The sequence below is a fragment of the Amblyomma maculatum genome, chromosome 1 (genome assembly GCF_055883805.1).
Source record: "Amblyomma maculatum isolate TAMU_Amacu chromosome 1, ASM5588380v1, whole genome shotgun sequence".
NCBI classification, from domain to species: Eukaryota; Metazoa; Arthropoda; class Arachnida; order Ixodida; family Ixodidae; genus Amblyomma; species Amblyomma maculatum.
In genome coordinates, this window is record NC_139344.1 from 284,979,573 (window position 1) to 284,992,490 (window position 12,918).

Genomic DNA, 12,918 nt, shown 5'->3' on the forward strand with positions numbered 1-12,918 from the left:
GAGGCACGAAAGAAGGTCGCCTGCATCCCGCATCAACTCGAAAAGAATGCAGCGTGACACAAGGTGCACGTGCTGTTCTCCACCGAACAAAAAGTCAGGAAGGTGTGCGCGCTGCAATAAACAAGACAGCCTACACCAAGTGCATAGTGCCGCATGCAGCCAAGTTTAGTGAAAGATGTGTGCACGGTTTGCTTATCTTGCGGTCTACTTTGGGTGCGTGAGGCTGAAAGAGCACGAAGATACGCGCTCCTTGTGTTGCACCGCCGCAAGAACATCGCCTGTCGCGCTTCACCACTGTATTTAATAACGGTCATCGGATTTGCAGGGAAGTCCTCAAGGAGTATTGCACCGCTACGAACCCGGACGCGTGTGTGGTTTTAGATACTTCCCGTGCCCTTCGCCGTATATACTCATGCTTTTTTTTTTTTTTTCAATAAACTTTCATTTATTGATCAGCGCTCGTGGCGCTTTCCCTTTCGCCTGCCCTTTGTCTGTTTTGCGCCTTTCCTAAAACCGAACGTCAATGGCATGCCGTAGCGTCACCCCATTCGCCTGTGCCACATTTACTGCACCTTCTCCCAACAGACGCAAATCTCGCCGATCGAAATTCTTCAAATGCTCGTTGCAACGGCATAATACCGTAACCGTACAAGTTTGCAGAAGCCAGTCTTGTGTCACACAGCCTTTTTGAGGTCCCACGACAGCCCACCCTACGTAATAAGAGTTTTGTGATGCGTCATTTCATTCTGAAACGCCGAGCAATACGAGGTATCTCTGGAGAACGCTGCAAATCGGCAAATAAGAATTATGCTACAACCATAGAGGATGAACTCCAGCATGCTAATTATCTCTTTGGCAGACCGCGCTGCACAACTTCGAGGCCGTGTCGACAAAGTAGGACTCACTAAGTAACTCTGAAATCTGTCGACGACACCTTCCGTCTGAGACTGGGTAAGTGACAGTCGCTGGTTCCCAAGAAGTTTTAAACGAGTATCGGCTTCGAATTTCGGTCGCGTGTAATTCGGTGTAATTTTTCTCTCTAGTGAAGCGTAACACACTAGTACATAATGGCAACCCACTCCAGTATTTCCTGCCAAGAAAACCCTATGGCCAGTCACAATACCATTATCGATATGGCGCCGGAAGATGAGCCCCCCAGGTTGGAAGGCGTCCCACATGTTACTGGGGATGAACAAAGGGCGATTCCTAGTAGCTCCAGGACGAATGAAGCGGCTGGGCTAAAGCCAAAAGGACGCTCAGTTGTGGATGTGTCGGGAAGCGACCGGAAAGTCCGATGTTGCAAGGAGATATATCACATAGCAACATGGAATGTAAGATCTATGACGCAAGGTAAACTGGATATCGTCAAGCGAGAAATGGACAGATTGAACATTGATATCTTGGGTATCAGCGAGCTCAAGTGGACCGGAATGGGAGAATTTAACTCCGGCGACCATTATGTCTTTTATTGTGGGCACGAATCCAAGAGAAGGAATGGGGTCGCTCTCATAGTAAACAGAAGAATGGGCAAAGCAGTGCTAGGGTACAACCCCAAAAACGACCGAATGATTTCACTTCGGATCCAAGGTCACCCTTTCAACATAACAGTTATCCAAGTCTATGCACCGACCACTGCTGCTGAAGAAGCTGACGTTGAGAGATTTTATGCGGACCTACAATGCCTTTTAGACCGCACCCCATCATCAGACGTCGTTTTTCTCATAGGAGACTGGAATGCTAAGGTCGGGAGTGAAGAAATATCCGGAATTACAGGCAAGTTCGGTCTTGGCGAGCCAAATGAAGCTGGGCAGAGGCTAGTAGAGTTCTGTCAAGAAAACAACCTGACCATAGCGAATACTCATTTTCAACAGCACAAGAGGCGCCTGTACACATGGATTTCACCGGACGGTCTGTACAGGAATCAGATCGATTATATTATTTGCCGGCAGAGATGGAGAAGCGCTATACAAGCAGTAAAAACAAGGCCTGGGGCCGATTGTGGCACCGATCATCAGCTTCTTGTTGCCAAAATTAAGCTTCGATTGAGGAAAACGCAGAAAACTAGAAGGCCTTTCAGGTATGATCTGGATCAGATTCCATTAGAATATGCTGTGGAAGTGAGGAATCGATTTCAAGAATTAGATCTAGAAGACAAAGAGCCCGAAGAGATGTGGACTGATGTTCGTGATATAATACAAGAAGTTGCTACTAAGGTAGTTCCAAAGCAAAAGAAATGCAAAAAAGCAAACTGGTTATCTGAAGAGGCTTTGCAAATAGCTGAGGAAAGGAGGATGGCAAAAGGTATGGGGGAAAGAGAAAGATACAAGGTTCTCAATGCGGATTTTCAGAAAATAGCAAGGAGAGATAAGAATGCCTTCCTGAACATACAGTGTCAAGCAGTTGAGGACAACAGCCAATTAAGGAATACAAGAGCTCTGTATAAGACAATCAAAGATATCAAAGGAAGCTTCTGTGCTAAGCTGGGCGTGATAAAGGACAAACGAGGCAAGGACCTCACTGAAGCCTCAGAGATAAAGAAGAGGTGGCAGGAATACACAGAAGAACTGTACAAGAAGGACCCGGATGTGCAAACCCAACATAGGACGGTTGTGATTACTGATGTCGAGCCGGGCATCCTGAAGAGTGAAGTTGAATGGGCCTTAGCCAGCCTTGCTAAGAACAAAGCTAGCGGAATTGATGGTATTCCAGCTGAGTTGCTTCAAAACCTCAACCACGACGCTGTTAACACACTGCATACATTATGTCAAAAGATTTGGACAACCCTGCAATGGCCACAGGATTGGAGAAGGTCAGTTTACATCCCCATTCCAAAGAAAGGCAGTGCCAAAGATTGTTCCAACTACCGCACGATTGCGCTTATTTCGCATGCTAGCAAGGTGATGTTAAAAATCCTGCAAGGTAGGCTGCAGCAGTATGTGGATCGGGAGCTTCCGGACGTGCAAGCTGGGTTTCGCAAGGGCAGAGGAACTAGAGACCAAATTGCCAACCTTCGCTGGATCATGGAAAAAGCAAGAGAGTTCCAGAAACCCATTTACTTCTGCTTTATTGATTATGCGAAAGCGTTTGACTGCGTAGATCACAGCAGATTGTGGCAAGCTCTCCAAGAGATGGGAGTTCCAATTCACCTCATCTGTCTCCTCAGGAACCTTTATGAAGGGCAAGAGGCCACAGTCAGAACTGGGCATGGTCTTACTGATTGGTTTCCGATTGAGAAAGGGGTGAGGCAAGGCTGCATACTGTCGCCCTGCCTATTTAACCTATATGCAGAGTGCATCATGAGGAAGGCCGGTCTGGACGAGTCATCAGCTGGAGTGAAGATTGCTGGAAAACGTATCAACAACCTTAGATATGCGGATGATACCACTTTAATGGCAGAAAGTGAAGTGGAACTCAAGAGACTACTGATGCGCGTACAAGAAGAGAGTGAGAAGTTTGGGCTTAAACTGAACATTAAAAAGACGAAGATCATGGCGTCTTGCCCTATCAAGTCCTGGAGCATCAATGGACAAGAAGTGGAAGCTGTGACAGATTTTCTGTTCTTGGGCGCCAAGATTACCTCGGAAGGAGACTGCAGCCATGAAATTAGGAGACGCCTGCTTCTGGGAAAGAGAGCAATGGTTAGCCTTGACCACCTAGTAAAGAGCAGAGACATTAGTCTGCCAACCAAGATCCGTATAACCCGTGCTATGGTCTTTCCAGTTGTGATGTATGGATGCGAGAGTTGGACTGTGAAAAAGGCTGACCGCCGAAGAATTGACGCGTTTGAATTGTGGTGCTGGCGAAGACTCTTAAGAGTTCCTTGGACTGCCAGAAGATCAAATCAGTCGATATTGTCGACCATAAACCCTGACTGCTCATTGGAGGGTCAAATTCTAAAGTTAAAGCTCAGCTACTTTGGTCATCTGATGAGAAGAGAGGAGTCGCTGGAGAAAGATTTGATGTTGGGAAAGGTTGAGGGTCGCCGGAGAAGGGGTAGGCAGCGAACGCGATGGTTAGATGGCATTCTTGAGGCATTGCAGATGAAGCTACGTGATGTTAAGAAGATAGTGAGAGACCGGAAAGCGTGGCGTGACATGGTCCATAGGGTCACGAAGAGTCGGACACGACTGAACGCCTGAACTGAACATATGTATTACCACAGGCGCTCGCCGATGACCGCCTAATGATTCCTAACTAAATTTCTCTCTCATGCTGTTTAAAAAGTCCTGTCACGTCACTATCGGCCACGTGAAGCACGAAAAAACTTGCTTTCTGTTCTGGCTGTTCGTTCATAAGTTGTCATTCCAGCTGGTGAGGCAAGCTGCTGTAGCGCTGGCTGAAATTATATTTAGCGGTATAGTGGGCATGCAGAAATGAGAAATGATGGTTTGGTCTTGGTTTATAGGGTTTAACGCCCCGACTCAAGCTTTGAGAGAGAAGAGAGCCCCAGAAATGTCGACCGCCTGGGCGTTTTTAACCTGCACTGACACCACACGCGGGCGCCTTGCTTTTCGCCTCCATCGAAAAGTTGCCGCCGGGATTCGATGCCGCATCCTTGGGGACACTAATCACTGCACCAACGAAATAAGTGGGAATTTGTTTTTGCTTCTGACTCTGGCTTGAAGCGCGAGTCATTGATACGCTCGCCCGCACGTGGCGCCAATCGACGGACATGCCAACGACGGCCGTTCGTTGTCTATGAGGTGACCCAGTTTTTACACAGAGATTAGCTGCTGCGCCGCTTTTCCGGCTATTTCCGGGGGGAACGACGTTGAAACGTGGGCGTCCGATGGACCCAGTCGCAGGCCGAGCATGACTCGCATCGTTCGGCAAAAGCAGGCCGTTAAAGAAAGCAGCAAAACACTGCCAAGGAGCCTCGTCGTTGTGAGCCTGGCTTACGAACAATCCAACCAGGCCGGCGACACTAGCCATACTCGCACGTGCAGCGACGGCGTCTCACCTTGATGAAGACCTTGGCCTTGTTCAGCAGGCCTAGCGTCGTGTGGCGGTTCGCCTCGGGCCCAAGTGGGACCATTTCTTTCAACTTCTCAAGGCAGTTGCGCAGGTGGGCCCGTCTGCGAACAAGTGCAAGAAAGGAAACTCGTTTCTACAATTATTCTCACTATTCCAAGCTTTCGCTGACTATTCCAGCTAAAATTTTCAGACACGAACTATCCAAAGCAAAAAAAAAAAAAAAAAAGAAATCTATTTAATGAAACTACAAATTCCCCAGTGAAAAGAAATTTGCTCTTCGTGTTTGACAGAGCTCATTTCTTTCTAAAGGGAAACGCAGCATCATACTGTGACCTAAGAAGCGACCATTGCTTTTGCTTTGTGACAAAAAATATTTTTATATTTGCGTCCTTCTGATAGAGTACTTCATTAACTTTCAGGAAATATGTCAAACATGGGTATTAGCGTCTCTATGAATGCTTTTTCCCTCGTTTTTCGTGGCGACATTAAGCGGAAAGGTGGGAGTTTTCAGAGGCTTTGTCAGTATTTTTTCAAAATAATATTTTTAGGAGTTTTGAGCACTTTTTCTCAGTAACTATGAAGCGCAAGGAAGCAAAGTCTTCCGAAAATTTAAATCGACGCATTTTAAGTGACTGGGACATATGTTTTTTTTTTAGACAATGAAAAACTTTCATGGCCATTTTATAGCACCGAGATAAAAAAAAAAAAAAAACTAATGTCATTTTTTCTTCAAAGCGCATAATTTTCCTCCTGGTTGTGTAACATAACCACTTCTATTCCAATAAGAAATTTCAGGACTCAGCATCGAGCCGATTATTAGAAACAGGAACATAGGTAGAACAAATGAAAACAAACCCTACACAAAATTGCTGTGCTCTAACGCAAGCTGTATCCATTATAAGATTGCTAGTAAATTTCACAGCTTTCATTACAACGACTGAACAACCAATGTTTAAGTGCATTTTTCAGTCTCAATATGGGGAAGAACAGTTTGCCTTATTAAATAATTCCGAACATTTTATGTTTCCAATAGGTGCGTGTAACGTCCAATTTTTCAGCGGATAAGCGTAAAAACTATCGACTGCAAAGTGCAAAACTGTAGTACAAACATCAAAACAGCCAGCTTAAATTACAAGACATGCAGCGATGAAAAGACAGCACACACACACACACACACACACACACACACACACACACACACACACACACACACACACACACACACACACACACACACACACACACACACACACACACACACACACACACAAAGTTCCGATGAAACTTAATTATGCTCCCATCGTCCGCGCTGTATTTTTCCGCTTGCGGGGATTTTCTACTACGGCATAGACACATGGCTCCATAACAACCGGACACGCGGAACTGTCTGCCGCCGAGCTCGGACATCTCACGTGGTCTCATAAAGTCTCAAGCCTCGTCTACCAATCAGATAAATTGATGACAATGCCACAGCACTTGTAATGCTATCTCATCAATGTTTTACTGTGCTTCCTTATCCCATCCCCACGCCTATCAGGCATCACGTAATCAAAAAGGGAATTATTCATGCAAAGCTACGTATTACATGAATGGGATTCTAACATTCGCTGCCAGTGGAGGATCAAGCGAGGTCGAGAGATGTGGCGGTGCGACACGTAGCTCAGGAACACTCAAAATCGACCGGCAGTTGGCGGGCCATTCCTTTGGGACAATAAAGGCACAGATACAACGCGATGGTGTAGCCGCCGTTCATTCTTACGCCCGTTTGGACAACAGCATTGCCGTGAGACAAGCGCAAGGTTTGGTTGATAAGGCATAATTTCCCAAGGCGATTCAGACTATGAGGGACGGCGTAGTGGACGGCTCCGGATATTTCGACCACCTGGGGTTCTTTAACGTGCACTGACATCGGCGGTTGACACGGCAGAGATCCGATCCCGCATCCTTGGGCACAGTAGTCGAGCGCCTTAACCACTGCGCCACCCTTGCGGGGTACAAGCATTTCACACACACACAAGAATTCTAGGGGGCACTTTGGACCACTAAAGTGCGATGAGGCGTCTATTGCGCGGTGGTTCGAAGCCCTCCTCTCTCTTTTTCCCTCCCTCTGCCCTTCCCTTAAGACGCGGTTTAGGTGTACGCGGAGAATTGTGACACATACAGCGCCTTTTCATTCCTGTAAACCAGTTTGAAACGCCGCTGATTCCTGCTTTACTGCGTCTGCTAATGTATGCTGTGCGGTGCGGCGTTCGGGGAAGCGCCAACTGAAAGACCAGCACGAATGCCTGGATCGGACGCCAGGCGGGATCAGCTTCGTATGTGCATGAATGACGTCATCATGAGGTCACCAGGTGATGACGTCACAGTCATCTATGCCATTATCATCACTGTCACTATAACTACCACTAACTAGCGGCAGCAGTCTACATGGCAACCGCGCTTGCATGACGCTAAGCCAGGAGAACTAAGATGCACGTGCCAGGATGATTGACAGCTATAGTGGGCGCCGTGAGTACGAGGCAGCTTTCTATGGCTTCGTGAGCACAGCTTGAAGGATTCGGCAACTGCATGGTCCGGAGCAAGCTTTCCAGGTCGCTTGTTGTGATGCCACGCCATGTGTCAGCATAAGGACACGCCTGAAGTGCACGAATTCTGCACATTAGACTATGTCACAAAAAATAAAGCTTTCTGTCGTAGCTACGCCCTACTAAAAAAACTGTAAGGGGCAATAACCTCACATTTTCTCACACAATCTCACTCAATTCACATAAATCCCGTACAAGTCGCATATAATTGCATAAGTTCTCATAGTTTCTTGTACATTATCATAAATTAGGTACGATATTTTATGATAATGATGTTGTCCGTATGAGATTCTATGCGATTAAATGAGATTTTATGATGTTATTGCCCCGCAGAACTTTTGGTTTTTCAGTAGGGCGTGTCCCAATCTCACCGAGGAGTGCTGAAGAAAAAGGCAGCTAAAATCAGTCTTATACGGAAGCGAAAAGATGTCACGCCAATGTGAACAGACCGCGTGCTGGGAAAGGTGGGTTCAGACGAAAGGACCGGAGCGCGGATGATCCGCGCGCGTCAGCATGGATCTGGTGCCACGTGACCACGCGTCCGCGCGTCGATCCGGCCGTCGAGCATTCACACGAAGCCAGCGGACCATCCGCGTCTACCCTCCTCCCCATCGGTGGCGACGCGCTGCCGAAAACCTTTCTACCGAGAGTTTCAACATGAACGCCGAGCGAAACCGTCGTCTCTGCTCTGGCTGTTCTACGTGAAGTGTGCGAGGACGAGGAGGAAGCGAAAAAGCGTTCATTTATTGCAAGCATCGTCAATATTCTATATCGGTGGGCAGCTCTCAACGAGCGCTAAAAACGTGACTGTCGCTTCATCACTGAGCGCTGTTTTCGCTACTTCACCTATAATAAGCACTAAAAATCGAGTAAAGCTACAACTCTGGCACACCCTTAAGCACAAAACACGATGCACTGCAGCGAACGACGCAGCGCATGCACAACAAACAATACGCCGCTCTAACTGAATACGAGACGAAAAGCGCGGGCATAGCAACGCGGAAGTAGCAGCGATAAAGCAAAAAGAGCAAAAACAATCTCGGTCCGCGCGGACTGAAAAAGGCGCTTGGCATATTCAGTCCGCACCGCTCAGACGGCCACGCCGCACTCTCACCGTCGCTCAGAGCAGTGACGTGGGCGTCACGTGGGGCGCAGGTAGCGATGAGGCGCGCGGATCATCCGCGCTCCGGTCCTCCCGTCTGAACCCACCTGAACTGGTGCAGAACAGTGCGTTAATTTCAGCCTGTTTTCCCTGAGGCGTTGCATAAACTTCGACTCAACAGCGCTGTGGAGTGCAAAACGCTCCTCCGGCGAGAAGTGACCAGAAGCATTTCTCCACGGATGGGTCGCCTCTCGGTTGCGACAAAGGCCACTTTGGAGTGCGTCGCTGCGCATGTCAAGCACGGAGGCTGATGTGGACTCTCAGACCCAGCTGTAATAATCGCTAACATTGAGGGCGTAGTTAAAAAGGCTGTCGAGGCAGAGTTGGCAATCGGCAGGGATCGATAGCGTAGTGACCCACTCAACCTCTCGCGGAGGCCGACGCCAGTAGAAGGGATGCCCGGCTTCTTTTTTCGCAGAAACTCATTCGCGCGCCCTTCTCGGGAGCGCAATTGGCTTCAGAGGACGCTCGCTAATGGCGGTCGAAAGGGAAGCCCGCAAACTCCGCGGGGAGCGTGCCCTCGAGAGGAAGGTGGACCGCACATCAGAAAGCCGCGCAAGGCCAGATGTCACCAGCCGGCAAAGGGCGCACGCACTGGTGTCGTGATGCGTATACCGCTCCAACTGCTTTTTCTGCGCTGGCCGCCATGAGAGGAGCAAAGAACCAAAGCTGGAGTTTGGATGGATGGATGGAATATAGGAGCGTCCCCTTTGGAACGGGGTGGTAGCAGTAGCTATCATGCTCATTTTTCTCACTATATCTTAATTATTGATTTAGATTGGTTAACTAAACCATCCCTGCTCCGCGACGCCAGCGCTCGGTTTTCTGGCGGAGCGGAGAGGAACTACAAAACCTACGCCACGGCCGGTCTCGAGGGAGAGCGCGCGCTCTTTCGAAGAGAAGCGCTCTCTCCCTCGAGACCGGCCGTGCCTACGCGCATCCGGGCCCGCGCTGCGCACGGCTGTCTGTGGAGTCTGCGCTGCCCGCTCGCTCGGGAGCGCGTGCCACAGGCAGCCGCACGCGGAGTGGGAGAAGGAGAGTGAGGGTCGTGCGTCTGCGCGCGCGAAGCCGGCGCTCTTTGCCAGTGGGGTTTCTTGTTTTTGCTTTTTTATGTGCCCCGGCTGACATAGAAGCTGGCTGTAGGCCCGTTTTTTATCGGTGATTTCGAAAGTGAGAAATTATGATTAATTGGTCGCCGCGGACATTGTTTTCAAAGAGCGCTTGTTGGCAGGGTCAGACATTAAAAAAAAAAAAAAAAAAAAAAAAACGAACACGAATTCGCTACTCGAAGCGACAAATATTTTGAAGGACTTGAGGCGGCACCTCTTGATGTCTCTGTCCATGTTCACAAAATGAAGGGTCCTGCCTTCTCGTTGAGAATTGATACGCGTGTACACAGCGACGAGTGCTCCGGGCGCTGGTTGGGGAGCTTTCTTTCCATTTGGGACTGCTCACTTGAAAGGGGCCTATTCAACTCTTTGGGGACACGTTTTAGGCGATGCTGCCGGCGCCGTGGTGCCTGTTTTCGGCGCGTTTAGGACGCGCGTTCCCTACAAAGGCACAAAGCATGTCGCCTTACCCTTTGGTTCCTGCTGACAGCGGTGAGGGGGAGTTCGCTGCTGCGGCACTGCCATCCGAAATCAATGACCTATCTACCTTTAACGATGACGGGTTTCGTAACGACCTAGGTCACTGACGAGAAGCCGAGGCATGCCATTTTTGCGGCAGTTTCCTCTCTCCACGAGGCGGAGAGCAAGGAAATGCCTGACGACTTTCCGTGCAGGCGGGGACATCTCTCCACGGAAACCTTTGTCTTCTTAATTCCACAGCTACGCTGTGCAATCCCTAGTTATCTCCTGTAGCGAATGCGCCGTTTTGAGCTCCCGAAGCATGATCGCGTATGAGGATAGAACGATTGACGTGTGTGTTTTTCCCTTATAAGCGCCAAGTGATGACATTAATGACGTATATCTGTTTCTTGAGGCCGATTTGGTTCCGCGATGGCTGCAGCGGCACCGCCAGTTACAAACAGTGGTGCGAGATACGAGCGGTACAAAATAATAATAAAAAAAAAAGGCTGACAACGCTGCTGTTACCGTTTCAACACGAGTTTTGCGAAAAACCGCGCCGTCACTTTTTCATTCCAGTTCTTTTCTTCTTCTCTTTTTCTCTCTCTCTCTCTCTCTCTCTCTCTCCCCCCCCCCCCCCTTTTTTTTTAGAGCGCGACGGCGGTAAGAACGCAGCCGGAGGAGGAGAGAAACAACACAGCGCGCGCGCAAACACGTGCTGGAAAGCAGCGCGGAGCAGACGGCAGCATGCTTTTCGATGCGGGGGGGACAGACGTAGACGCGGCCGCGCTGCGCGGAGGTTTTCACGGGGTCTCCATGGAGGGCGCTCGGCGTAGCGCCCCCTGGCCGATACCCGAAGGAGCGAACCACAACTTAATCGCCTCGCAAAGGCAGCACACGCGGGTCTCAATGCCGCCAGGCCGATGCTGCTTTCGACAGGCTACATGAGCCGGAATTAGTGGCATGAAAAAACAGGAATGACGACGTCTGTTCCTGGAGTATCGGTCCGTGCTTGTAAGGAAATGGCAAAGAAATTCCGCTTCCAAGCACGGGATTGCTGTACAAAATTCTTGGACACGCAGGTACGAGCCAAGTACGTTTCCAAAAACAGACATAAGCGACGAGATTGATATACGCCTTCCAAAACAAAAAATAGAACCCGCGGCCTACGGCAGGACAAACACTTGTTGCACTGGCATGGGCAGCCATTTCCAGACACCGGGAGAACAGTTCGCAGCCGACTTGGAGCTCCGTCCTTCAGTGCCCGCCTTCGCGTTCTTGTGAGCAGACTCGTGCCAGAATGCGCAAGCCAAAGCCGCCGTCAGCTCAGCCGCCTCGCGGAGCATCAATCCTTCACGCCCTACCTAATGAACGGATGACTTAATCTGCGGGCACGCAACAACCGGCCGGACGCGGCCACGCGTCAATTTAGCACAGCCATCTGTCATCATCATGTGCTCTCCATGGCACTGCATGCCCCGCGCTTCTAATCTAACACTCCATAAAACAACTCCGAAACTTCCCTTCTTGCCCAAATAACAAGCTGTAATCACGTGTCTGCGCATGCAACGTAATTCTCCTTTTTTCGCCCGGAAAGCACAGCACACAGGCTCAGGAAAGAACACGCAATGTGCGCATATTGGCGCGTTGTAGGGGAACTCGAGATTATTTTGCAGCTCACTTTCAGCGACCGAAGTTCGGTTGACAGACCGTTCTTTCATTTGCCCCGGTCGAATCCGCCGTTAAAGAGCACGGCGCGTGCACAAGCGGAGTCATCGGAGGAGGGAAGCCTGCCACAGCTGGAGGCGGGCCGGGTCATCCGGTAAAAAGAGCACGTTCGTTTCAGGGCCGCAAGCCGAGCACGTAGGATAAAATAACGCCGCCAGCAGCGGCGTGTGGAACGTCATGCCGGGAAATGACGTCCTCGCGTGGTCGGGCTCCGCCGGAATCCCGCGGGGAGTCGCCGGCCCGTACGGAATGCGCGGCTGACACGAGCCCACAACTGCTGCGCGCCGCACACGACATCCGCTGAGCTCTCATGTGCTCGGAGGAGGCTATCCACTATTCGCATCTGTTCGATTGCGTGGCCGACTCGGGAGACAACCTAGCAGGCCTTCAGGCAGGACGAAAAAATGGCCAGTACAGCTGAGCCTCACAGTAGCCATGGCCTATTTCGATTAGCCACCACTGTCAACCGGATTCACTCATTCATCAACGGTGTTAAAAGACGCAACTAACTTCCGCTTGCAAAAGGAGCGTTCTCCATTTCCGCACTACTGTTCCGTATTCGGAGGACGTTGCCATATGTTAGAACTCGAGGGCATAACAGGTACGAAAATAGTTCTGTCCGAACATAAACTGGAAAAAAGAAACGCTGCTTGCGGATGTGACATTGACGCGCCTCTGCACTTGGATGTGCCGAGTGCTCAGCGACATCTCTGTACGTTGTGCCATAGTGTATATATTTATTTTTGCTTACCCTGTCCCTATCGCGTTTCGTCTACCGCTTCCTCGCTATCGCTTTATGTCCGCCTCCCCAGTCCAGGTGCTTCAGATACCGGGGCTGGCAAACACCATTTCCTTCCTCATACATACTACTACTGCTTGCGCAGGGCCGAGCGGGAACAAC

General features: G+C 49.8%; 1 protein-coding gene across 3 annotated transcripts in view; it reads right to left on the reverse strand.

The window, feature by feature from the left end:
- The window catches only part of LOC146206726 (max dimerization protein 4-like), a 78,411-nt gene that overhangs the window by 23,122 nt on the left and 42,371 nt on the right, over nt 1-12,918 (reverse strand). For all 3 annotated transcript variants that reach the window (XM_084591532.1, XM_084591529.1, XM_084591530.1), the window contains exon 4: nt 4,961-5,075. In XM_084591532.1, the coding sequence (XP_084447658.1) occupies nt 4,961-5,075 (115 nt within the window). The remainder of the gene's footprint in view (nt 1-4,960; nt 5,076-12,918) is intronic.